General features: G+C 43.2%; 4 protein-coding genes across 5 annotated transcripts; all 4 read left to right on the top strand.

Moving 5' to 3' along the window:
• The first annotated feature begins 113 nt into the window (after positions 1 to 113).
• Positions 114 to 18,114, top strand: LOC108045244 (protein strawberry notch). 2 transcript variants are annotated; one of them, XM_017124508.2, is made up of 13 exons: positions 114 to 565; positions 5,845 to 5,962; positions 9,308 to 9,697; positions 10,578 to 10,877; positions 12,569 to 13,021; positions 13,088 to 13,473; positions 13,530 to 13,936; positions 13,998 to 14,432; positions 14,496 to 15,708; positions 15,779 to 16,265; positions 16,334 to 16,472; positions 16,539 to 16,926; positions 17,014 to 18,114. In XM_017124508.2, the coding sequence occupies exons 1-13, from the start codon at positions 563 to 565 to the stop codon at positions 17,242 to 17,244; spliced, it is 4,950 nt and encodes a 1,649-aa protein (XP_016979997.1). In that variant the 5' UTR covers positions 114 to 562; the 3' UTR covers positions 17,245 to 18,114. The 2 variants fall into 2 exon arrangements, with proteins under 2 accessions (XP_016979997.1, XP_016979998.1); XM_017124509.2 differs by lacking the exon at positions 10,578 to 10,877.
• On the top strand, positions 10,986 to 12,543 carry LOC108045245. Its single transcript, XM_017124510.1, has one exon. It carries the CDS (start codon positions 11,319 to 11,321, stop codon positions 11,982 to 11,984), a length of 666 nt encoding a protein of 221 aa, XP_016979999.1. The 5' UTR covers positions 10,986 to 11,318; the 3' UTR covers positions 11,985 to 12,543.
• A 545-nt stretch (positions 18,115 to 18,659) lies between the features above and the next one.
• On the top strand, positions 18,660 to 20,083 carry LOC108045190 (2-methoxy-6-polyprenyl-1,4-benzoquinol methylase, mitochondrial). The gene is made up of 3 exons (XM_017124418.2): positions 18,660 to 18,933; positions 18,995 to 19,413; positions 19,653 to 20,083. Exons 1-3 carry the CDS (start codon positions 18,738 to 18,740, stop codon positions 19,953 to 19,955), a joined length of 918 nt encoding a protein of 305 aa, XP_016979907.1. The 5' UTR covers positions 18,660 to 18,737; the 3' UTR covers positions 19,956 to 20,083.
• Positions 20,084 to 21,680: 1,597 nt separating this feature from the next.
• Positions 21,681 to 25,788, top strand: LOC108045193 (serine/threonine-protein kinase WNK2). Its single transcript, XM_017124420.2, has 3 exons — positions 21,681 to 22,569; positions 23,870 to 24,935; positions 25,544 to 25,788. The coding sequence occupies exons 1-3, from the start codon at positions 21,763 to 21,765 to the stop codon at positions 25,714 to 25,716; spliced, it is 2,046 nt and encodes a 681-aa protein (XP_016979909.1). The 5' UTR covers positions 21,681 to 21,762; the 3' UTR covers positions 25,717 to 25,788.
• The last annotated feature ends 262 nt before the right edge of the window (positions 25,789 to 26,050 follow it).

The raw sequence follows: 26,050 nt of genomic DNA, 5'->3' as shown, positions 1-26,050 counted from the left end.
TCTGGTCACTTTTCAGTATAGAAAATATCGAATGAATTCGATGAAACGATGTTTTTCGATCGAAGCGATTCAATCGATGGTGACATCGATTTTTTTGCAGCTCTAGTTGGCATCTCGAAGTGCTCGATAGTTGGCATGTTACGTGTGTTTTCGGCTTTCTCGCTTCCTTCTCGTTCTCGTTTCCTTCCTCCTTGATTCCGATTCCGAATGTTGTTGCATTTAGTGCAAGCAAGTGCGGTGCAACAACACGACATCGCGTCCGAATATTATAAATATTAGAAACATCAAAGCCAAACACCGCGTGCACTCGCACCTACAACAACAACAACGTCTCCAACGCGTTGCAAACACTTAATGCGGAGTATTATCTTTTTTTTTCGCTGCATTTGCTGACTGTTTCCGCTGGCAGCTCCAAAAACTGTGTAAAACGAGAAAAAAACCCGAAAAAACAAACAAAAGAAAGAAAAACGCGTGTGTGCGCGGTCTGTTGCTTATTTTTTGTGGTTAACAACAACGGTAGTGACAAACAACAACAAGAACAGTTAGCAATTGGAGCATCAAAATGGTAAGTTTTGTAGTTGTAGTTGTTAGCGGGATTGTTTGTTTGTTGTTGCCGCTGGCATGACTTAATATAATTTCTTTGTTGCTAAATTTTGCTATTTTCCACACACACATGGACGCACACACAAATTCAATCACACATGCATTAAACAAAAACAAAGCGCCTGCAGAAGCGGAAGAAGAAGCAGTGGCAACTCATTCAATAATTGTTGTTTTTCTTTTTGTTGCCGCTCTCCTCCTGCGCCCACTCACACTGCACTTTGTTGTTGTTTTATTCGAGATATTTCTAAGGACGCATTTCAATTCGCATTTTCGCGTGGCCTGGAACCATGTGTTTTTCTCTCCCTCTCTCCGCCCTCTTCTCTATAGCCCCCTCTCTTTCTCGCACACGTTTGGTGTTTTTTTTTGTGGTCCGCACACGAGTTAAGCGAATTCAGTCGACAAAAGTTGCGCTAGGTTAGGGTTAAGGCCACGCGACTCGGGGGCAACATGTGGGTTAAGAGCAGCAGGGGGAGTTTTAAACAATAATTTAATAGTTAAAAATATTTATCAGGGGGCGGAACGGTTGCTACAAATGTATCTGAAATTGTTTCATGACTCTAGTTTGACAGAAGTTTTTGTCCGAAGTAACATTTTAATCCTACATGGCCTTACTTCTTTGATTTATAAACGAACAACCTTAAATTTGCCTATTTTGTTATTTATTAAATTATTTGGAAAAAACATTTCCGTTTTTAAAACATAAAACTTAAAAATGTTTTTTTAAATTTTCATATTTATAGTTGTAAAAAGATATTTAAAATCCTATTTATAAAACTTTGGTCTAATTTTATAAGGTAACCTTAATGTTTGAAAAGAGGCAATTATAATTGAAACTGTTTACCTCCTCACTTAACAAGTACATTTTATTTATTTATTTATATTAATCATTTGGTTATTTAAACTTTTGTTAAGCATTTATTCAGCTATACAAGCATTTGGCTTAATACAAGTTTAAAATATAGGCGTAGTTTCTAATAAGCAAAAAAAAAAGTCTTCGAATTATTTTTAGTCCTGTTAAACAAGTCTTCAACATTTATTAAAGCTCGTGTTCTTTAGGTTTACGTTAACTTAGGTTTTAAACTGTGAATTAGTTACTTTACTACTGCCCAGGGTATTGCGGATTTTAATTACAACTATTGGTTAACCAAAAAGTTTTTCACAGGTGCAGATAATAATTCCGTTTGAAAAGTATTCTAAAAATAGTTTTTTTTTTTTTTAGTTTTTAAGAATAATAATTCCCACTTAGTATTTTAATTTTCTGGTTACAATGTTATTTAAAGGTCTTAAAGTATTTGTAATAGAACTGTATATATTTGTTTGCCAGCTCAAGTTTTGGAGGCAGTGAAGGAGACATTTTTGACATTATAAAGTATATACAGTGTTTTCTCAAAACAGTAAACTATTCTTAAGATGTTCAGTCTTGTGAACATGTTTATGTTTTATGTTTAGTGAGTACTAAACATATGGATATAAAAATGTTTGTTTATTATATTTTGTATTTACTGTTTCAAATTTGTATACGGCATCGTTATAGTTATACTATATCTAAATTTATAGTTAAAGTTTATCTATTAAAGTTCAAACATTGAATTTAAGTGCATCAACATCAATATGTACTAATTCAATTGACTATATCGTGTAGCTGCCATGGAAAAATATTGCACAAATTTAATTATTTTTGCTATAATATTTAAAATTTGTTGTAGGGTTTTTACCGGACTCTCAATATTATTTCTGCCCATACTTTGTCTAATTTTCCTTGTCACTTGTTGCGCAGCGGTGACGGGAACCACAAACATGCAAGCAACACATAGTCAGGACTCCTACCACACAGAAATTAAATTTTGGGGGAATCCCCGGTGGGGATTTTTACTGTAGTTCCGCAGTTACTGCAGATGCGGCTGCAGCTGGGAAATGCATCCTGGGAAGTGCGAGTTGCCCCTCCCACAAGCTGCGCTGCTTTTCCTCTGCTGCAGTCTGGGATTTTCCGTTTGGGGTGGGTAAGTGGTCCATCGAGCCGAGCAGTGTTATTTATCAGCATTTCCGTTTTGTCCACTGCATTCCGAGTTTTTTGGCGCCTGCGCTTTTCACCTTTTCGTCGGCCTGGTCAACTTCGAGTTGCCAACTCCCTGGTCCCCGCTTTGTCTGATTTTCTCCCTTATTTGTAACATTTTACATGCTTTTTTTCCTTGGCCTTTGTTTGTTTCCTTTTTGGTGTGCCTTTATCCGCACCTTTTGTTTTTATTTTTATATTCGCCAAACCTTCTCAAAGGGTTAAAGCTGTGGTTGATTTTTTTTTTTCATCCCTTTCCTTTTTTTTTTTGGCAACAACATGTTGATGTTGCTATTTGTGTAGTGGGTGGGAGGGTGGCTGGAAACACATGTTTTTGTCCAGAGATTTTCAGCATTTCCCTTGTTGCAAGGTCATTCGTTTTGATTTTATTTTGTGTGTCAACAAAAATGTTGCATTCTATAAATAGACGAAGGTGTGGGTGAAAATTTGCACAGTTGGGGTATAAATGGGAGTAAGCAATATGATTTCGTTGAGGACTCAATTTGAAAGGGTTAAAAAAAAGGTCCTGAAGGATTATATTAAATTTGTGAGCTGCTGCATAAACATTCTGAATCTAAGTCTAATAATAAAATGTCATATTCTTTTCATAAAAAACAATGAATTTAGATTTTAGCATATGTTTTATAGTTTTCTTTTCGGTTAACTCTATGTTCAAACTCAATGAAATAAAAATAAGTTCGTGCTTTCATAATTTCAAAATATTAGAAAACTATTATTTTTTTCTAAGATATATTATGTACAACAATTCATTTACGAAGATAATTGTTTTTTGCTAGAGGACTTTGGTGGGTTCCTGCAGCGAGTGTTCACTGTGGCTACAACTATTTAGCTCGGCTCGTTCTGTTTGCTCTGCTTTTAGGCCAAGTCCCTCGCCAGTTGCTTTATCCCGGAGTACACCGAGGTACAAGGTATATATGGACGCATATAGCCAGTGAACGAGCCAACCAGACCCGTCGCCTCCCTCCCCGCCCTCCCACAAGGATATGCCCACATCCACAACAGTCTGTCTTGCTCTAATTGCTGTGCATGCGCTACAGATTGCCGCTCCCCTTGTCCTCCAACCTTCTGCCCTCCTGGCCAACCCCTCGTCCTCATTCATCTGCCAACTGAGCCAAAACCCCTTTGTCTGTAGAGAGGTGCTAGTGGGGTGGTTGGGTGTACGAAAGGGTTCGGGGAGTGGGCGGAGGGCAGAGAGCACATGCATATTCCGCATAAAGGAGGAAACTTCGTATCTCTGCATGCCAAACATTGTGTTGCTGCTGCTACGTTGAATTTCGTCGAGTGAGGGGATTGGCGGGGGAGAAGCGGTGAATAAAGCAGAGCGGGGGTGGGAAAACTCCAACCCCCTTTCCGGGCCAAAGTGGAGCACTGTGGTCTAGATCATTTGTGGTCGAAAACAGGGATATCCCAAAATGATTAACCATGTTCGCCCATGTAAACCTTTATTTAGTATAGATTAGATATTTTTCAACTTTACTTTTTTAAGCATATCCTCTTGTGAATAAAAAATCGGTCATTAAATACTAATAACTTAAAGAAAACATCATAATATTAAAATTCAAATTAACTTACAAAGTTAAAATAAATGTATTTTATTAAAAGGATATAATACAGTCTAAGGAAATAAATTATGTTTGGAAAAGATTTTTAGAACGGGGTATTGGTATTTATGCTCGTAGCTTTTTTATAAGATTTAAAAATGGAAATTAATAATGATCAACACCCCAAAACCTTGATGTAGAACATTAAGGCTCTAATGAACAATTAGGACATGTTGAATGCAATTTGAACTCACTGTGCGCTTGGCATTAAAGGGGTGACAAGGGGTTGGCTTGGCATCTCGCGTTTGTTTATCGGCCTGTTCCCAGTTCTCCATTCTCCATTCTCGGTTCTCCGTTCTTGCTTGCCTGTCGTCGTCCTGACCGTCTCACATACACGCACACTCGCCTGGAGAGATGTTGGCCAAAAACCCACCCCATTACACCCATAACACCCTGCTTAACCCGTTGGTAACCCCATTTAACCCGCTCCCTGTCGCTGGCCGCCGAAAAACTGCAGCCCGGCTGGATGTGCTTGTGCTTGGGCTGGCTGGCTGGCTGGATGGATGGATGGTGAATGTGAATGTGAATGCGAAATTTCCATTTTGGGGGTTCCAAAGTGGCCCGTGGCCCGTGGCTGCTCGACTTTGCTCCGGTCCTCGAACTCCGGCCGAGGTTTTAGGTAGTTGGCTCCCACACGAGCATCGAGCCAGTCGCACAATTCCCGAACTCTCAAAAAGTAGTGGGCTATAATTTGTGAACAAAAATAGGTTGTTTGCTGATTTCTTGGCTCTTAGGTCGCAGGATCCCGCAGAACCTCATCGCACCGGCGACGAACAGCATCTGACCGCTGGTCTTGCGAATTTCCACCAAACTCAGTGAGTGTGCTTCCCCTATTTTTTTATATGGCCCTGTCCCTGCGTTTATATATATATATAAATATATATGTATCTTTTTTTTTTGCGTGGGTGCTTTCGGGATTTCCCCTATTTTTTTCTCGCGGCGTGCGCATTTTTTTCCTCGTGCTTTTTGTGCCGTTTTTTCTAAACATTCGGGGAAGTCCCCCGCTCTTTTGATTGCCCTCAAAAGTGTGCTACGAAAATAGACACGTTTTTCTTCGTGATTTTCCGTAAAAAATTTCGGCTTTGTTTTCGTTTCGTTTTCACGCTGCACTGTGTATGTGTGAGTTGGTTAGTGTTTTTTTTTTGTTTTGTGAATCCCCTTGAATTTAAGAGGGAATTTTCTTTCGAGTGTTCGCGTCATATTTGAGAACTAAGAAACTATAAAAGTATCGATTTTCATTCGCGATGTGTTTTACTGGTGCACTAAAAGAAATTGGGAAATTGTCGTCGACAAACAGAATAAAAAGTATTTTTTAAAGAGCTTAATAATATTTTTTAAAATTAGGAATAGAGTATTTTTAACCAAATATTCTATTTGAGATTTCTTATTTTCTTAAATAAGTACAAATACTGTGAAGAGAGCAAATATTTCTCTAAAATATTCAGTGTCAAGCCTCTGAAGATTGTAAACTTACATATTTATATAGTTTTTGTTTCATTGAAAAACTATTCATCTAAGCAAAGCCATTTATAAGCCAAATATTTCCTTAAAATGAATTCTTTACAGACATCGAAAAAACGCAAAACCCTGTTGGACGCCGATGACGACGATGATAATTTTGATGAGGACGATTCGGGCTCCGATTTTGATGATGACGAGGATCCAGATCAAATAGAAGTACCCGGTGAGTAGTGGCATTTTGCATATCATTTTTGATGCTTTAAACCTGAAGCTTATGCTTGGGCTAAGGATTTTCGCCTGCAATAAATGCTGAGAAGTGGGTTCGTTTTGAAAGGGATTTGGCTGAAGGCTGAAAAGTGGGAGGGCAATGGCAGCACCACGGCACTCTGTTCTCTATTGTTTAGACAACAATTTTATAGGTAGCCCCATTGTTGTGGGGAAGTGAGACGTGGGCTGTGGACTGTGGACTGACTAGGATCCGGGTGGGCTTTACTTCCATACTGGCTGCAGTTTCAGAGCCGAGTGGGAACTTTATGGGATAGTTTTTTGTCCTCTCGGACGGAGGGATTTTGTTCAAAAGGGGGAGGAAAACGGGTGGTAAACTGAAGGGTGAAGGGGTTGAGGGATTGAGCTGAAAGCAGGCAATTGGGCGGGTGGGTTGTGTGGAGTTCCGTTACCAGGCTGCAACTTATTCGGTTGGCATTTCAATCAACTGTACGGATCAAGTGAAGTTCCTCGTGTACAAACGCAATGCTCATTTTAAGATAAATATTTCATTTGAGTTTATAAAATGTTTATGATACTCACAACGAATCTATAGCACTTTCTCACATATCTTGTCGCAGGAACTTTATGTTTATATAGTTACACAATAAGTAACAAGATATGTAATTGAAATCTGTTATTAATGTGTCTGAAGCAATCTAATATAAAATATAGTATTCCGAATAACGCTAATTTCAGAACTATTTTGTAAAACTACTGTTCTTAAATCTTTACTTTTATTCATATTTTATTTAATACTTACAAGATATAAATCTTGTACATAACCGTGTTATATAACTAAATCAACAAGTTATTCAATCAATTTATAAGTAGTTCTCTTACCAAGAAAACTATTTTCAATTACATCAGGCAATCTGGTAAATAGATAAACAATAAATCAAAGGACTTCCGCACGGACCACTGCTTTTGTAGGCACACCAACATGCCTTTATGCCCCAAATGCCCCTAATGAGTTATGCCAATTTGGCTGTGAAATCCCTCGCCCATCCTTTGATGGTCAGCCCACCCGTGCAATTGATTTGCTATCTAGCCAACATTAATTAAAAGGCCACTTGCATTAGTCACTGAAACATTAATGGAATTACCTTCCCATTCCGCCTGAGACGGATGCACACCTGTCCAGAGCCCGAAGGATGTCTTTGCTCAAAGCTTTGAGCTCTGTTTGCTTCAGATCTGCTAGATATCGGTATATATATATATATATAACGCTATATGGGAATTATATATGCGCACATATGTGCTTATATTTCCGTTATTGTGCGTCACATATATAATGCGTAGGGGGTTCCTCGGCACATAACCCCGATTTTATGGCCATATATAAGTTGGCTATATCTAGGAGGAGCCAGTGGTTCCGAGCGTCATTAACCGTGGACTGGACATCTCGCGTTCAATTATTAAACTCCATTACCATTCCCCATAAGTTCGTCAACAATCGAGGGGCCAAGTTATGAAGTCCTTGAAAAAAACTGAAATAATATCGTCAATTATTTAGAAAGCAATATCTCTGACGGGCTTGTGCAACTTGAAGTTCCTTTCGAAGGTTTCGCGAGTGTGAAAAAGGCGGTCGGGTACGAGTTTACTGACAGGTGTGCAAACTGTGAGAATAATAAATCCATACTTAATAATTGAATAGAAAATTGCTTTTTAATAGCCTCTTGAATTGTTGGTACTTGAAAAATTGTATTGAGCTCGTGGAGCAAATTTGAAATTAAACTATTTAACAAGTAGTTTTTCTTTTAATCACTTTTTTTATTGAAAAATATGACTCATTTTTAGTTTACATTCATACTGCCAAAACAAAGTATAATACGATCATTTCCATTCATATTAAAATGGTACCAAGTGCATTAACAGATTTATAGTCTTATTTATTAATTAAGTTTAAATTGAGTGAACATTTAATGAACCTTGCACCAGTTTATTATGATTTATTGTTGTTATAAACAAACTGATTGGATTTAATATTGTGAATTCTTGTAGTTAATGTCTGAAATGTAAATATATCAATCCCTTATTTTTATAATTACTTTGATGTATTTCGCATCTTGTGATTGCTGTGAGGACAATATGTTGTTCAATCCCTATCATATAATTATCATATATATGGTTGCCAACTCCTTTTGGTTATATCTTTCGCTTGGTCATTTGTTGATTCATAGGTACACAGGCATATTGCGCTTTTCGTGAGAATGCCAGGAGTCTTGAACATTTGTGGTGGCCCAGGCATACCGAATGTGATTTGTAGCCATCATCTTGACCGCGACGTTCATCTGGTGGGTGGTGCGGGAAATTACAGGCATTAACGCATTACGCACTACGATTTCCTTACACATCCAGTATATAGACAGATATGTGAGAATATTTGGCCGTGTGTGCCTTTCTGCACATATAATTATGATTATGTATCAGCCACATGACCTTTCCCCTTAATGTGCTGCCAGTATCCAGTACATAGCATTATAGCATTGCACATACTTAGGTCCATCTATGTACTCTTGTCTTTGCTCATTAATTAGATATTTACCTTAAATGAGGGTGGTGCCGTGCTCGTGGACTGGGAATGTCTGCAATTTGTGCAGCGGAAATGGGGATTCTGAGAGGCCTTCGATTTATATCAAAGGCTTGTGGCAATTGTGGGGGCTAATGTGTGCAAATTTCATCAAATATTCGCACACAGAAATAGGCAAACGGGGGAATCACGTGCTTTCGAGGAAAAAGAGACAGCACCATTAATGATTCGAAATCAAATCAGCAGCAACAATTACGGGTGACGTATAAGTTCGAACATATACCTGGTTGGTTTATTTATATTTTTTTTTTGTTGCTAGATGAGCATCTCAAACAAGTTTGTATTTTGGCAATGATAGTGCTGCTGTTTTTTGATTAACTAACCGTGTTAATGTCAAGTGTCTGTTGTTTTAGGAAACCCAATTAACATATTTTAAGATTGGAGAATGTGCTTATTTTGCATATAAAAGAATATTCATAGGTTTTTGTTTATTTGATTATTCAATTTGATTAAAGAATAGTTATATTTAAAATAATTTACTTTGGAACCCATGCATATTTATGTTTTCCTTTTATCGTTACAACTAGAGATTTAATTTATATAATAAACTTTACTCAACATCGATGTTGAAGATAGATATTTCGTTATGCGATTTTGTAAATTTGTATACTAAATACTGTAAACAGATAAAAGATAGAAAGAAAAAAATATATTTTATATCGTGCAATATTCATCAAAAAACTTAATAAAACTTTCCATATCCATTTTTAGGTGGTGGTCGCGATCTAAATACTGCTGTTACGTACGCCCAAAATATCCGTAGCGGAGTGGGCGTGGTGACCAAGGGCGGTACACCCATACCCATTAGTGGCGCCAAAATTGTTTTAAGCAAAAATAATATCAAGCCAATATCGCTGTTGCGCATCAACAACAATAACAATAACAACATTATCGCCAGTGGCATCAACAACAATAGCAACGGCAACAATACCGCTGTGCGCCAGATAATAACAACAGCAACAACAGGGGCGGGCGCTGCGTCAACGGTTGGAGGCGTGGCACTGGGCGGAAAGATCACAGCGATACCGATAATAACCAGAAAAGTAGCAGTAGAGAATAATTTAAACAATATGCCAAAGAAACTGAATAACACGATAACGGGTAAGTGTAATTTAATAAAAAATAAAATTCCACAACACACACGCACACTCCCACTTACACACACACACACATACACAAATGCGTAGAGAAAAACTGATAACATTGTTCAGCATTTAATTAAAATTGAATTCTCTTGGGAAACAAAATATATAAAATGTTTTATAACATGTGCGATGTACTTATCTTCAGTTCTAAGAATCAAGTTCAATATATAATGAAAAACACTGTTAAAAAACAAAGAACATTCAAATTTAATTAATTTTTAATTTAATGTCGTGGTTTAACCTCAAATTAAATCCAAATCCTTACAAACTGTTTTTAAATATTTTAAATACATATATCGCATATATATTTTCGCTTAAAAATCATAGAATTCATTCCGAAAAACATTTTTTAAATTCCTTGATGTATATTTAAAAAAGAACCCAAATCTAACAGCTTAGAACTTTTCAATGTTTTTTTTTAGTATTGGGTTTTAAGTAAATAACATTTTAAAATACAAGAAAACGACCCATTAAGAAGTTGGTTTAGATGTCAATTAATAATATTAAGCAGGGAATAACTTTAATTTGGCAACACTGACACTATAGACATTGCTGTAATCACACTTATTAATGCCGCTTGTGCTATTCTCTTCCTTTATCTTTCTCTATTTCTTCTCTTAAACAAACATAATTTGCTTTCTTGGTTTTTCCCGACATATCCCACCACCCAAAATATAATTGCCAAACTCATTTTGTATGGTTTACTCCGTTCTGTTTTTGTGAATTTTGTTTGTTTTGGTTCGCTTAATTTTTCATTTGTTTGGTGGATATTTGTTTTGTTCGTTGGATTTTTGTTTTGTGATTTATCCCATCTCCTGGACATCGCGGTCCATTAGCTATGGGCAGTCCGGCCGCCAGGAGCACCGGCAATGCGGCTGGGTCGGCTGGTGGGGGCGTTGGGTCCACCAGCAGCTATTTAAACAGCCTCAGCACCAACGAACTGATGAACCTGGCCGCCTACGTGGCCGCCAAGGGTAGCAACGCCCCACCGCCCCCGCCGCCGTCCACGGCCGCCAATTCGGTGCGGAGTTCTCCACCAGGCGGTAATCCCGGTGGCAATTTCTTTAGCGGATCGGCGGCGTCGACTTCAGCCTCTGCTGCTAATTTCAATATGGCCGCGTCTTTATTGGCGCAGAGTAAGTCGATTAATGTTGGTAACAACCAAGAAAAATGAGTTTTTGTTTTGTTTGCGTGCATAAAAAATGTGTGAAATATGGTTGTCTGTTAATGAAAAATGTCTATATGATATGGTTATAGAGGTAAAATCACAAACCCAATCGAATTTACAAGATATGAGTTTACTCGGAAAATAATAAATAGATTTCAATAGCCTGTTTGGTTATGATTTCTATAGTGAGTAGAAAAATTGTAAAACAGTAGGCCTATTATTTTCCCTCTGACGACCTCTAAAAGCAATCATTTCGTAATATCATTTCGTAAAGGTATTTCGAAGTAAAAATATCTAAAAAAAACAGAAAAACAGAAAAAATTTTAAAAATCCAACAAAGCTTTAACATATTACTTTTGTAAAATCGTGTGCTTGGGTACCTATTCAAAATTTTGAGTGCAATTGTTTGATGGACAGCTTAAGCTTAAAGAAGAAGAATAGAACGATGTGCAATGGTGATGGGACAGCGCCCCAGGCGGAACCCAAACCTTTGGACCATCCAAATTGGGACGAAGTCCAGCAAATGATCAACTTGAAAGTGGCCGAGGCCATGAATGATTTCTTCAGCATCCACTCGAAGGCTCTGATGAGGCTGGAGCGCCTAATACAGAAGCATTTGCTGAACAAAGTAGACTCTCTTTCCCCTGGGGATCTTCGGGAGATTGCCGTACTGGTGCGAAAGGTGCTGAAACGCCTCAAGCCAGTGTTCCTGCATCCGACGGATGACTTTCAGGTGGCTAGGCCGCAGGCCCCTGAAATTGAAAATCCGGATGTAGAGCGCCGCAGTACAGACGTGATCTTCCAGAATCCCTGCTGTACCGTTCAGCCAGTGGCACGCCATCGCAAGCGCTCCAAAAGGCACCCCAGTTGTTCTCAACTGGATTGCCAGGCGAGCCGCATTTTCAAAGACCGCGAGCGAATCCAGTTCGAGGTCAATCTGGTGATGCTGAAGAAGTCGCTGTTCTCCCTGCACTTGAACCGAAACAATCGCTACTGGCCGCGTTACCAACGAGCATCTAGGCATCCCGCTGGAAAAGTCCATCTGCCAATCGATCCACCCCCTTTTTCCGACTGACGATAATCTCCAGTCGCTTTGAACTGGTCGATTGTGTGGGATAGTGCTAGTTGTGTCCCGTTCTCGAAGCTCGCCAAAATTAAATAAATAAAATGTCTAGCTTGTTTTGGTGGGAAATTGTACATTTTCAAGGTTTTTTAATCGTGTGGTATAATCTGTATCAGAAATCTCTCATCGAAACAAAAACAGGATAGGGATATTAATAAATTTAAATATAAATTAAAAGTACAGTTTTGTAGTAGTCTGGTTGATTGGTCATTGGTTGATGTGTGAATGTTTGTTAATTGTTGGTAGAAAGGGGATTTTTCCTTTTTGTGAACTAGATCTGTAGGGCAAGTTGCCTCAGTAGTTAGCAACACTTGACAAGTAAATAATGCCATCCTTGTTAATTACTAACTAACAAAGCTCTCTCTTTCTTTCTCCCCATCTCCCTCTGTTCCTCTGTCTCTTTCCATTTGATGTCTTTCCTCATACGCACCTCTCACTCACCTCGGTGTCATGTACTTTAATTTACTACATCATAATCCGAACAACAACAACCGACCGCATAAACCGGAACCAACCCGAATCCCTTTACCTTGCAGTGAGTTATGCGGGCGGAGTACCACCCATTCGCCCTTTTAAGGTGGCTGGCGCAATGGGGAACAGCCAGAAGCCATCGGTGGCCACATCCGCCGGGAGCGCTGGAGGCGGAGGATCTGCTGGCGGAGCAACCGCAGCCTCCGGGGTCAAGGGCAACAACTCGATGATGGAGGCCGTGCAGAAGCTAATCGCCATGAATCCGGAATACCTGACCAGCGGTATACCGAACAATGTGTTCCAGCTGTTCATGCAATCGATGCAACGTCCGCCCACGAATCCGGCGCCCATGCAACCGGTGAATTCCGGTTTTATGGCGGCCAGTGCTGCTGCAGCGGCGGCAGCGCAAGCTGCGGCCCAGGCCTCAGCGGCTGCCTATGTCCAGCAGGAGGAGGACGAGGTCGACTACGAGGAGATGGGCGTGGCCGAGACCTATGCCGACTACTGGCCCGCCAAATGTGAGTTCTAAATCAAGTTATTATCCATAAAATACGTTAATGAATGCGTTTTCCCACAACCAACAGTGAAACTGGGCAAGAAGCATCCGGATGCCGTCGTGGAGACGGCCTCGCTGAGTTCCGTGGAGCCCTGCGATGTGTACTACAAGCTGTCCCTGCCCCTCGAGACAATAAACAGCGGACATCTCAGCGCCCTGCAATTGGAGTCCATCACGTACGCCTCCCAGGCGCACGATCACCTGCTTCCGGACGGAAGTCGGGCTGGATTCCTGATCGGAGATGGCGCCGGTGTGGGCAAGGGTCGCACCATCGCCGGCATCATCTACGAGAACTATCTGAAGGGGCGCAAGAAGGCGCTGTGGATATCCGTGTCCAACGATCTCAAGTACGATGCCGAGCGTGATCTCAGCGACATTGGAGCCACGCGGATCGATGTCCATGCCCTCAACAAGGTGGGTATCTACTTTAACGAAGGCAACACTTTTGCTAATACTTTCGATCTCCTTAGTTCAAGTACGCCAAGATCAGCTCTGATGTGAACAACAACTGCAAGCGGGGCGTGATCTTCAGCACGTATTCCGCTTTGATCGGTGAGTCCAACAACAAGACGGGCAAGTACCGATCGCGATTCCGCCAGCTGCTGCAGTGGTGCGGCGAGGATTTCGAGGGTCTCATCATCTTCGACGAGTGTCACAAGGCCAAGAATCTGTGTCCCGTGGGTTCCGGCAAGCCAACGAAGACGGGCCAGACCGTGCTGGAGCTGCAGCAGAAGTTGCCCAAGGCGCGAGTGGTGTATGCATCCGCAACGGGTGCTTCCGAGCCCAAGAACATGGCGTACATGGTGCGTCTGGGTCTCTGGGGACAGGGCACGGCCTTTGGCAACTTTAACGATTTCATCACGGCCGTGGAGAGACGGTGAGCCTACTTCGCAAATAATCCTATATTCCTTTACTTATACTTAACAAATCATTTTCAGAGGTGTGGGTGCCATGGAGATCGTGGCTATGGATATGAAACTGCGCGGCATGTATATTGCGCGCCAGTTGAGCTTCAAGGGCGTCAGCTTCAAGATCGAGGAGGTCCCACTCTCCAAGGAGTTCCGCAAGATCTACGATCAGTCCGTGGAGCTGTGGGTGGAGGCCATGCAGAAGTTCACCGAGGCGGCCGAACTGATCGATGCCGAGAGCCGCATGAAGAAGACGATGTGGGGCCAGTTCTGGTCATCGCATCAGCGCTTCTTCAAGTACCTTTGCATCGCCGCCAAGGTGAACCATGCGGTGCTGGTGGCCCGCGAGTCCATCAAGTACGGCAAGTGTGTGGTCATCGGTCTGCAGTCCACCGGCGAGGCTCGCACTTTGGATCAGCTGGAGCGGGACGACGGCGAGCTCACCGATTTTGTCTCTACGGCTAAGTAAGTGGCTCTCACTAATTCCTTTAAATTTATTAAATACTCATCATTAATCTTATTTCACAGAGGTGTCTTTCAGTCGTTTGTGGAGCGCCATTTTCCGGCTCCCGATCGCAATCGCATCAATCGCATCCTAGGTCTCTACGATGAGACGCCCTCTCAGTTATCCATCGCCGATTCCACCTCCAGCTTGGGCAACAATAATAATAACACCACTGCGGCTGCCAAACGAAAGGGAGCTGGCAACAGTGATAATGGATCCTCCACGGGCGGCAAGTCCAAGAAGAAGAAGCGCAGTGGATCCTGGCAATACAGCGATAGCGACGATGACGATGCGGGAAGAAAACGCAATCGAAAGCGGGATGCTGGCAACTCTAACAGCGACAGCGACGAGGCGAATAGTGATGATGAGTTCCGCAGTGATCTGGATGACGAGGATGAGGACGATGAAGATCACGACGTGGACAGCGATCGGCGAAGCGTGGCCAGCGATGCCAGCTCCGATTTCAATCCCTTCTTCAGCGGCAGCGATAGCGACATCGATCCCTGGGTAAATGCGCGCAGCAAGAAATCCACCAAGAAGACCCAGAAGAAAACCAAGAAAAAGGTGAAGAAGGAGAAGCCCAAAAAAGAGGCATCCTCATCGGCAGCCAATTCAGGCACCACCGATCCCAGTGGCAGTACGGCCATGTCCGCCACCGTGGTTGCCGCTCTGAATGCGGCCAAGACCCGCAAATCTCAGCTCTCCACGCAGGACAAGATCCAGGACCTGCTGCAGAAGAAGCAGGAGCTCAAGGGCACTGTCACGCCGGTGGGCGTGAATGGTGTTAAGCTGAACTACGGTCCTCCGCCCAAAGACGCCATCGAACGAGCCTGCACGATGAAGGAGGAGCTGCTGCGCAAGATCGAGCGTCTGGGCTCTCGACTCCCGCCGAACACCTTGGATCAACTGATCGACGAACTGGGCGGTCCCGATAACGTGGCCGAGATGACGGGTCGACGGGGTCGCGTAGTGCAAAACGATGAGGGCAACATCCAATACGAGTCCAGAACCGAATCGGATGTCCCGCTGGAAACGCTGAATATCACAGAGAAGCAGCGCTTCATGGACGGCCAGAAGGATGTGGCCATCATCTCGGAGGCGGCGTCCAGTGGTATTTCCCTGCAGAGTGATCGGCGGGTCTTTAACCAGCGCCGACGAGTCCACATCACCTTGGAGTTACCCTGGTCAGCCGACAGAGCCATCCAGCAGTTTGGACGTACCCATCGATCCAATCAGGTCAGTTTAATATATATATATATATATATATCTAATAATTTTCTTATGATAATAATTTATTTATGATCAGGTGAACGCGCCCGAATACATCTTTCTCATCTCGGATCTGGCTGGTGAAAGACGTTTCGCCTCCACCGTGGCCAAGCGCCTGGAATCGTTGGGAGCGCTCACCCACGGCGATCGCAGGGCCACGGAGACTCGTGATCTCTCCCAGTTCAATATTGACAACAAGTACGGACGACAGGCCCTAGAAACGGTGATGCGTACCATAATGGGCTACGAATCGCCACTGGTGCCACCGCCGACGGATTACAGCGGAGAGTTCTTCAAGGACATCGCCGGAGCCCTGGTCGGTGTGGGCATAATCGTGAACAGCGAGAGCAATCCGGGTGTGCTGAGTCTCGACAAGGACTATAATAACATATCAAAGTTTCTCAATCGCATCCTCGGCTGTCCGGTTGATCTGCAGAATCGGTTGTTCAAGTACTTTACGGACACCATGACGGCAATCATCCAGCAGGCTAAGCGCGGCGGTCGGTTCGACCTGGGCATTGTGGGTGAGTGCGGATGAGAGAGGGGGTCATTTAATCGGTGCAAGTTATTACAATGTATTTTAATCCACTAGATCTGGGAGCTGCCGGCGAGAACGTGACCCGTTGCCGGCTTATCCGGTTTGTGCGCAAACATGCCACTGGAGTGGCGCCCACAGAAATGCACACGGTTCGAGTGGAGCGTGGCATGATCTGGCAGGAGGCCATTGATAAGTACGTAAAGAAATATAACAAAATATGCATTTTTTATCATTTAAACTGATCTTTATCCATACGCAGATATGCCGATCTGTTCAACGACAACGAGGGCTTCTACCTGTCCCACCAGCTGCGCAACCAGAAGCGAACCGCCATTATGGTGGTGATCCTGGAGCAGCAGCCACCGCGCAACAGTAGCTCGACGAGCAGCACCACCGATTCGGACAATGGCGGCAAGAAAAAGAAGTCGCGCAGCAAAAAGGAGATCATGTGCCAGATATACCGACCGAACACCGGTCTCCAGGTGCGCCACGAGTCGCTTTTCGAGCTGGAGAAGAAGTACCGCAAGGTGGCCAGCGAGGAAGCGGAGCCGCACTGGACGGAGCAGTACGATGCGTCGGTGAATACCTGCTCGCACGCCTACTGGAACGGCAACTGTAGGAACGTGAGCCTGGGCAACGACTGTGAGGTGAGTGAGTGCAGGAATCCTTGCTGCACGGAATTCAGATTTCTTCGAAGAACCAATCCTAACCACATTTTCCTCTTCCCCTTTCAGGTGGGACTGCGTCAGCGTTTGTACCACGTACTGGCGGGATCCGTGCTCTCCGTTTGGGGACGCGTGGAGCACATACTGAATACACGTTCCAACAGCAAGATGCAAGTGATACGCATGAAGACAACCGAGGGCGAGAAGATTGTGGGCACCATGATACCCAAGTCCTGCTTCGAACCGTTGATGGCCGATCTGCGCAGCGATTCGGAGAAGCAGGAAGAGTTTAACTACTAAGTGTGGGGCGACACAGTGTTGCAGTTGTGTGATTTTGTTATGGCTTCATTTTTGAGACCGCTATCCCCCCGTATCTTCCAACCCGAGGCCAAGCAATATTTAAATCCACAACGGATGTTAGGGAGATTGAGCAGCAAGATAGGCTCTGTCGTAATATATATATAAATAATACTATAAATAAACTTAAATACATAGCGTATGTGTAGAAGGACATGAATTAAGGCTCCAGGACAGCAGCAAACGCTTGAGTAACAAATATTTTTTTTTTGTCTTAATTTTAAATAGACTTAACTATGTACAACCCAAACGCACGTACATACCACACATCCATGATAGAATCAGACTTTGGCTCGTCATAGCTCATAAAACCCACTCACTCACATACAGACACCCGCGCAACGGAAAGATAAAAAGATATATAGAGAACGAAATGAAAACGCTTATAAATGGACTTTCTCAATGATTTAAAGATTAATTTTAATTACGGTTTAAGTTAACGCTTACGTTTACACACAATAAACCGCCACATTTTGTAAACTATTTATTACTATTACTATTATTATTATTATATATATAAATACGTTTTTTAATTGTTTTTAATGTAACATTCTTAAGATTATTTCGATGGCTGCAGCGCAGCGCAGCAAAACAAAAACCCCCAAGCTAAGGCATTTTTTTTTTATCAAACTGCTGTTTGTAATTAGGTATTAACTTGTAATGACTAAACTTAAGTAAAGCCAACAGACATTGAGAGGCATCTGAAGAACAGATAGGAGGTGGCGACAGAAAAATGTTCGCTAAAAACTCATGTGAATGATTTGTGCACGCATACGTACAATTAATAAATATAAATGTGCGGATAAAAAGAAAGTTGTTGTTTAAAATGGTTTCTAGTGGTTTTGCAGAATAATATTGTGTTTAAGGACCACCGCCAAAAGGACTACTACTACTACTACTCAGGAACAAAGGTATTAATTTAACTAAAACGAATCGGAAGGAAATGATAAAAATTTGGATTGGACTTCGGGATCAGACGGAAATGAAATATGTAATGAATTATTTATGCAAAACCTTAATTTACAAAAAATACAACATTTGTGGCTACGCTCAAAGTTATGTTTGTGTATAGCCGATACCTCTAATATATTTTATAGTTTATTTAGATTTAAAATAAACAAAACAAGACACGACAAGCATTTAGAAATCGAAGAATTTATCTGAACAATAAATATCCCGATGTGATATTTAAATATCTTGGATATCAAAAAAACAATCCTTTTTTGATTTATATACAAATTTAAATTAGGCGGCAAGTGCGGCATACGAGAAATATCGAAATCAGAGACATGAGAGCCCCCAACGAATCTGCGAAAATGATTCTAAAAATCGATAGGTTCAACATATGGCTGCGTAAATTCCATCCCTAACCGGCTGTTTCGTGTTTTTGTTATTTCATAATATACTATTAAGAAAAAGCTTCAAGGATCGACAAAATGCAAGGCACAAGGAGCACCCGCCTGCTGTCACTGGCCAGGAGATTCGTTCACATGCGGACGGTGGCGCAATCCGCCCGTGAATCCACAGGATCCGAAGCGGAAAGGCCAAAAGGAGCGGAATCCACTACCGGATCGGAGGAAACCACGCATTTCGGTTTCCAAACGGTCAGGGAAAGCGAGAAGGAGCAAAAGGGTGAGTAGCCAGGAATGACTATAGAAGGAGGAACCCATGAATCATGTTCCCCCCCTTCCAGTGCACGAGGTCTTCGAACAGGTGGCCAACTCTTATGATATGATGAACGATGCCATGTCCCTGGGCATCCATCGCGTGTGGAAGGATGTGTTCGTGGAGCGACTGGGTCCTCAGCATGGGATGCGCCTCCTGGACATGGCCGGCGGCACCGGGGACATTACCTTCCGCTACCTACGTTACCTGGCCAACCAACCGAATCCCCAGAATCGCGCCAGCCATGTCACCGTCTCGGACATCAACCAGCACATGCTGGACGTCGGCGAGGAGCGGGCCAAGCGGCTGGGCCTGACCACCGACAAACTGCCCAACTCCACCGTCGCCTGGCAGTGTGCCGATGCCGAGAAGCTGCCTTTCCAGGACGAGAGCTTCAGCGCCTACACCATTGCCTTCGGCATCAGGAACTGCACGCATGTGGACAAGGTACGGAGCAACTTCCCAATGGGATCGGGCTTTAGGGAATATATTTTACCTATTATAGTAAAAAGCTTGAAATTGCATATCAAGTTTAAAAGAAATCTATATATTTTATAAAGAACTAGTCTATGAGTAAAACAATTTTCTTATGAACCTATAAAATGAAAGGAAATTGTTGCGACCCATAAATAATAGCACTTTTTAAAGACGTGAATGAAATCTACATATCTTATTTTTCATTTTAGGTTATTTCCGAGGCGTATCGTGTGCTGCAGCCGGGCGGCCGCTTCATGTGCCTGGAGTTCAGCCACCTGACGAACGAGACGATGCAGTGGCTGTATGACCAGTACTCCTTCCAGGTGATACCGCCGATGGGCCAACTGCTGGCCGGCCAGTGGCAGGCGTACCAATATCTGGTGGAGAGCATCCGGCGGTTCCCCAAGCAGGAGCAGTTCAAGCAGATGATCGAGCAGGCGGGTTTCGACCAGGTGTCCTACGAGAACCTCACCTTCGGCGTCGTCAGCATTCACTCCGGCTTCAAGCTGTGAGATCTCCGTGCGACTTCTGTTGTAAGCGATTTAGAAACAACCCGGTGGGGCTTACCTCCTTTGTATGTTCACATTTCCCCATGCTGCTCACGTCGGACAGGTCATAAAGCATCGAATTGAACAAGCTACTCTGGCGGCTTTTATTTCTGTGTGTTTACATTTTGAGGTTTATGTGGCTCTTTGTCAAATATATGTATTACATGTGCCAAAAACCAACAAAAATTGATGACATCTCCGGCGGCAAGGCCTGGGAAAGACCTTGAGGACTGTGCCAGACCCACTTAGATGCCCCCAAGCGATATGCTGCTAACCCAAAAACCGAACTGTACCAGGTGGCGGTGGTATGCGAGCGAATCGATTGAAATTCCAAACGCTCTACAGGCAATTTCCAAAAAAAGTGAAAATCAATGTAGGCTAATCGAAAGTCCATTTACGGTTAGTGTGTGATATAATGCAGCACTATCTATGGGTTCACCTGGCCCAGTCGACTTCAGATTTAGTGCAGGTGAAATTTATGCGTGTGAATGCTGAATTTTAACGAAATTCAAATAAAAGCATTGAAATGCCATCAAAATAATTGACCGTGCCATGCTAATTGGTAATTGTCAATTGTTTGGCTTGCTTTTATTACAATTATGCTTTCACCCGGCGCCTGATTAGAGCGGATTCAATGGCCCCATCTTGGGTATTACGGGTTATGTAAGCGGACACTTTTGATATGTATCTAAATTGCAGCCAAATCATAAACCTTCGGCCCATCTCCGGCAGCCGAAAGTGAAAAGAGCCCGGCGATAAAAACAAAAAAAAAGAAAAACATGCGGAACATACAGGCCATTGAAAGCAAAAGTTTTGTGCGTGAGGAAACGTGTGGCGCATGCGTAGGTGGATTCCGGCCAATGGGAACAGTGGTAATTAATAATTTATAAACAAAATAATAGAATCCTAATCAGCAGTTATGAATCAACAAACCGCTTGGTTTTCATATAATTTTTTTTTTAATGAAAAGGTTTGTGGTGAATGATGGAATAAAGGAAAGTAAAGTAACAACAATTTTTCTGAAACACATTTTGACCGAAATCCAGAAAAACAAATCAATAATTTCGTTTTTTTTTCTAATAAAAACTATGGGAAATAGTGGTCGTATGTTGGAATTTCATACCTTGTTGAATTCGTTATAAACTTTCTAATAACGTGGCGTTCAAAGCTAATAAATGGTATTTTTTGAAAAAAAATCATGAGGTTACCCCTTATGAAAATTATTTTGTCCAAAATCCGAAAAAATCAACTCATTTTTTCGGTTTTTTAATAAAAAGTCAGGGAAATAGTGGTCGAATGCTGGTTTATTCTTTAAACTAGTAAATTCACAATGGTTAATGGATTGATAAGCGGAACCACAGTGCGTGGTCGGAGGGTTTAGCATAATGAGGTGACGCCTTCGGTGGGTGGATGAGGAGGAGCAGGGGGTGGTGGGCAGTGGGTGGTGGGTAGTGGGTGAGCGGTTGGTGGGGCCCTTCGATTGCGGCAAGTGAAATGGCAGCGTAAAAGTCATAAACTGCCCAATCGCCGTACTCCATGCCGATGAGCCGCAATCTGCAGTGCATTGCTGGCCGATTGGTATGCACAGTGGGTGCTTCGCCGACGATGGCCACTGTGCCGCGATGTCCGATGTCCGCTTTATAAATACAACAGCGACCAAGGAAGTTCATTTCATTTTCTTGGCGGCGATCGCAGCAAACGGATTAATCGCGAAACAACATTTAGTGCACGCCATTCTATAAAAAAACAGAAACCAATCCACCGAAACAAAATGAATCTGTTGACCAGTTCGAGGAGGAGCCTGCATCTTCTGGTGTTTTTGGCCGTCATCTTGGTTTTTCATGGAGCCGAGGCGGGCTTACGTCTGCGCCACACCAGCCGATCGGCCACGCCCCCCGCCAGCACTACGCCCACCGTGACGGTGACCTCGGAGGAGGAGGCGCCACCACAAGCCGCTGAGGAGAAGGTTGCCACCACTGCCGTCGAAGTTACCGAACCCCAACCGGAACCGGAAGTCACGACGGGCAAACACAAGAGGGGCATTTTGCATGGCCACGCCCACCAACTGCACGGCCAATGGCCGGCCCGCACATATGCCTCCCACTACGGCTACAGCCTGCAGTTGCCCGGCGGCAGTGCCTTCCTGGCCGCCGCTCCGCCACATCGCCACTTCGTGAAGTACGGACATGGTCTGGTGAAGCCCCTGGTTTCCGCCTCCGGTTTGCTGCCTGCCCTTGCTCCGGCCCCCGCCCCCGCTCCCCTGCTGCCCGCCGTGGCCACAGCCCTGCCCGTGGGATTGCCCACCGGGCTGCCCGTCGGACTGCCCACTGGCCTGCCCGCTGGAGTGGCCAGCGCCATTCCCGCCGGAGTGGCCACCGCTCTGTCCACCGGCGTGGCCACCGCCCTCGCCGGCGGAGTGGCCCCGCCCTCGTACGTCCTGCGACCCGGCAACGCCCTCGTCTCCTCGTACAGCGTCAACTATCCGCACCAGCACCTGCAGAAGCCCGTGGTCTTCCAGTCCGCCGTGAAGCCGCTGCATTTCCACGCCCCCGCCCACGCCCATGTCCACGCCGTGCAGGTGAGTCGAATACCTTTTGTTTCCTTATCAATCTCTTAAAATATTAGTTGACCTTTACTCAGAAAAGGTGTCCAAATAGGTTTAAGATATTTTTCGATTTAGGATTGTAACATAAATATTTCAAAAATCAAAAATTAGATGTTAAATCAATAAGATTGAATCCTTTTTTTAATTTCAGTATATAGTCAATATAGACTTTTTCTTTTTAAATTGCTTTATTGAAATGTGCTAAAAAACTGCACTTCTAAGGCCATAACTTTTCTTACAGACATCCGATTTCAAAGTGGCATACTTCAAAATCATCGTGGTTTAATTCTCTAAAAATCTGTGTTTTCAGTTTTTTTTTTTTTTTTTGGGTCGATAATTCGTCATTTTTAATGATGTTACCCCTTTCCAAATTTCCGAAAAATGGGTTTGCAGAAAAGTGTCCAAAATCTGCACTTCTAAGCTCATAACTTTTCTTATAGCCATCCGATTTCAAAGTGGCATACCTCTAAATGATCGTGGTTTAATTCTCTAAAAATCTGTGTTTTCACTTTTTTTTTTTTTGGGTCGATAATTTGTCATTTTTAATGATGTTACCCCTTTCCAAATTTCCGAAAAATGGGTTTGCAGAAAAGTGTCCAAAATCTGCACTTCTAAGCTCATAACTTTTCTTATAGACATCCGATTTCAAAGTGGCATACCTCTAAATGATCGTGGTTTAATTCTCTAAAAATCTGTGTTTTCACTTTTTTTTTTTTTTTTGGGTCGATAATTCGTCATTTTTAATGATGTTACCCCTTTCCAAATTTCCGAAAAATGGGTTTGCAGAAAGTGTCCAAAATCTGCACTTCTAAGGCCATAACTTTTCTTATAGACATCCGATTTCAAAGTGGCATACCTCTAAATGATCGTGGTTTAATTCTCTAAAAATCTGTGTTTTCACTTTTTTTTTTTTTTTTGGGTCGATAATTCGTCATTTTTAATGATGTTACCCCTTTGCAAATTTCAGAAAAATGGGTTTGCAGAAAAGTGACCAAAATCTGCACTTCTAAGCTCATAACTTTTCATACAGAGATCCGATCTGTATTGTTTTAGTTTGTTTTATTGGGTCGCTATCAATTTCAGAAATACGGTTTTAGTTTTTTTTTAAACGGACGTTTGTATCATATAGCTGCCAATTTATCGGCAAATCGACCTAACTCCATTTTTTTTAGGCATCCAAATAGAAATAAAAAATATTACATTTTTATAACTTCGGCTGGCCGAAGCTTGCTTCTTTTCTTGTTTTTATTTACTCATGCGTTCTTCTTTGCAGCCCACCTACGTGCAGGCCTATGCTCCGACTGCTCCCGCTGTGCCTGTCCAGCCAGTCCAACCCATCCAACCCATCCAACCCATCCAACCCATCCAGCCCCTCCAGCCTGTCCAACCCATCCAACCCATCCAGCCTGTCCAACCTATCCAGCCGGTTCAACATTTTCAGCCAATCCAACCTATCCAGCCGGTGCAGCATCTTCAACCAATCCAGCCCATCCAGCCTGTGACCCATCAGTTCCAGCCCGTTCAACCAGTTCAGCCCCTGCAGCCAGTCACCCCAGTGCAACCCGTTCAGCCCGTCCAACCCACTGTGGCCTTCGGAGTTCCGGCTCCCCCAGCTGTGGATCTCCCCGTGATCCCCCAGTTCCCGCAGGCTCCTCAGTTCCCGCAGGCACCTCAGTTCCCCCAGTTCCCCGGAGTGCCCACCTTTAGCTTCCAGCCCGCCCAGCCAGCGGTGCCCGCCCAGCCCGCTGTGCCCGCCCAGCCAGCGACTCCAGCTGCTCCCGAGGCTCCGGAAGTGCCCCAGATTCCGGCCATACCTCAGATCCCCCAGATTCCTCAGATCCCTCAGATTCCCCAGATTCCTGCCATACCTCAAATTCCGCAATTTCCGGGGATCCCTCAGTTCCCCGGGTTCCCACAGATTCCCCAGTTCCCCCAGGCGCCGGCCACTCCGTCGGTTCCCGCCTCGGTTCCTGCGGTTCCCACCTTCCCCAGTCCACCCACCAGCCAGTTCTTCCCGGCTGCCCCCCAGCCACCGCTGCCCCAGCAGCCACCCAGTTTCGGGCAACCGGAGTCGCAGTTCCCCGGCGGAATTGTCCCACTACCGGGATCCTCGCCCGTGCAGCCGGAATCGGGATCGGGCATAGCCTCGCCGCAGATTCCCCAGTCGCCGGAGGCGGAGACCCCGGCGGAGGTGCCACCACAGCGACCCCCAACCCACCAGCCACCGCAGCAGCCCTGGAAGCCCGTCTACTACCAACCACCCACCGCATCCGCGCCAGCGTCACCCAATCGCCCTTCGGTTACCCTGCTCCCACCCTACGGAAGTTCGCCAGCAGAAGGTTAGTGCCAATCATATAATATATTGATCACGTTTTTCAAATTTAATTTTTCTGAAATTCACTGTCAAGAAGACGATCTTTATGATTCATATATCAGATCTACATTTTTCACGGTCTCATATTGATATATCCAAATGAATTAATTCTGTTTGTTTTGTTTACTTCGTCTACATTCAATTTGATAGTATAATTGACTATTGAAGACGGCAACTCAAATGAATTGTTTATCTTTCTTAAGAAAGGCATACAATGCATTGAAAAGCACTTTATTTATACGTATTTAACTTCATATACAAACAAACATGTACACTTAAAATATAGTACAAAAGTGTTTTTCATTTGCTTTTGTTGTAAACATTGTAATTTGTAAAAATTAGATAAACATTTCTTCTAAGCTCTTGACTTTTAGAAAATTCAATAAGTCATACAAATGACTACAATGTAGTTTTTCAAAATGTATTTAATTGGACTTTATTTGTTGCTCTTAATAAATTATTTATCTAATTGCGTCCAATAAATGTTAATGAATTCTTGTTTTTACCTTAAGGAAATATAATACAAATATTTATAATATTAATCATTTTTTCTCCGGTTTTCTTTTTATACAGGCTATCTGCCACCCGTGGGCTCGCAGCCATCGGCCCAGAGTTCCAGTAGTGCCGGAATCGGAAGCCAGGGAGGCATCTTCGACCAACTGAGCGATGCGGAACTGGAGCACATCTTCGCCCAGGCCAATTTGGCGCAGCAACAGCACCAGGGCCACAACTACCACCACTACTGAGCTTAACACTAACTTAGGGATCTTTTCAATTTTTTTTGTTTTTTTTGTCATCGTGCTTTTATGTATCTTTTACTTCTATTGTAAATTATGTTATTATTAAATAAGTTATTTATCAAAATTGCGAAAAATTGTTTTATTATCAAGGGAGGAGGATGCCTTTTATTTTGTGAAAATACGAAGTGTTCTAGCTGTTTTTCCTTCGTAACTGGCTATAATGGATCAAAAATAAAAATATCCAGGTTTGTTTAGAAGTTCATTACGAGTGCAAAGAGGTAGGACATTTGACTATTGGACAAATATTTTCATTATTATGGCCAATATACTGATATTTTTG

This window comes from Drosophila rhopaloa, unplaced genomic scaffold (genome assembly GCF_018152115.1).
Source record: "Drosophila rhopaloa isolate 14029-0021.01 unplaced genomic scaffold, ASM1815211v1 contig_3, whole genome shotgun sequence".
Taxonomy (NCBI): Eukaryota; Metazoa; Arthropoda; class Insecta; order Diptera; family Drosophilidae; genus Drosophila; species Drosophila rhopaloa.
This window is presented reverse-complemented; position numbering and strand designations above follow the sequence as displayed.

Coding starts and splice junctions, on each gene's coding strand:
- LOC108045244 (XM_017124508.2), top strand. Junction 10,878..12,568: donor CGCGTCTTTATTGGCGCAGA/GTAAGTCGATTA, acceptor TTTACCTTGCAG/TGAGTTATGCGGGCGGAGTA. Junction 15,709..15,778: donor GTACCCATCGATCCAATCAG/GTCAGTTTAATA, acceptor ATTTATGATCAG/GTGAACGCGCCCGAATACAT.
- LOC108045245 (XM_017124510.1), top strand. CDS start 11,319: ATGGACAGCTTAAGCTTAAAGAAGAAGAATAGAACGATGTGCAATGGT.
- LOC108045190 (XM_017124418.2), top strand. CDS start 18,738: ATGCAAGGCACAAGGAGCACCCGCCTGCTGTCACTGGCCAGGAGATTC. Junction 18,934..18,994: donor AAGCGAGAAGGAGCAAAAGG/GTGAGTAGCCAG, acceptor CCCCCCTTCCAG/TGCACGAGGTCTTCGAACAG. Junction 19,414..19,652: donor ACTGCACGCATGTGGACAAG/GTACGGAGCAAC, acceptor TTTTCATTTTAG/GTTATTTCCGAGGCGTATCG.
- LOC108045193 (XM_017124420.2), top strand. CDS start 21,763: ATGAATCTGTTGACCAGTTCGAGGAGGAGCCTGCATCTTCTGGTGTTT. Junction 22,570..23,869: donor CCCATGTCCACGCCGTGCAG/GTGAGTCGAATA, acceptor TCTTCTTTGCAG/CCCACCTACGTGCAGGCCTA. Junction 24,936..25,543: donor CGGAAGTTCGCCAGCAGAAG/GTTAGTGCCAAT, acceptor CTTTTTATACAG/GCTATCTGCCACCCGTGGGC.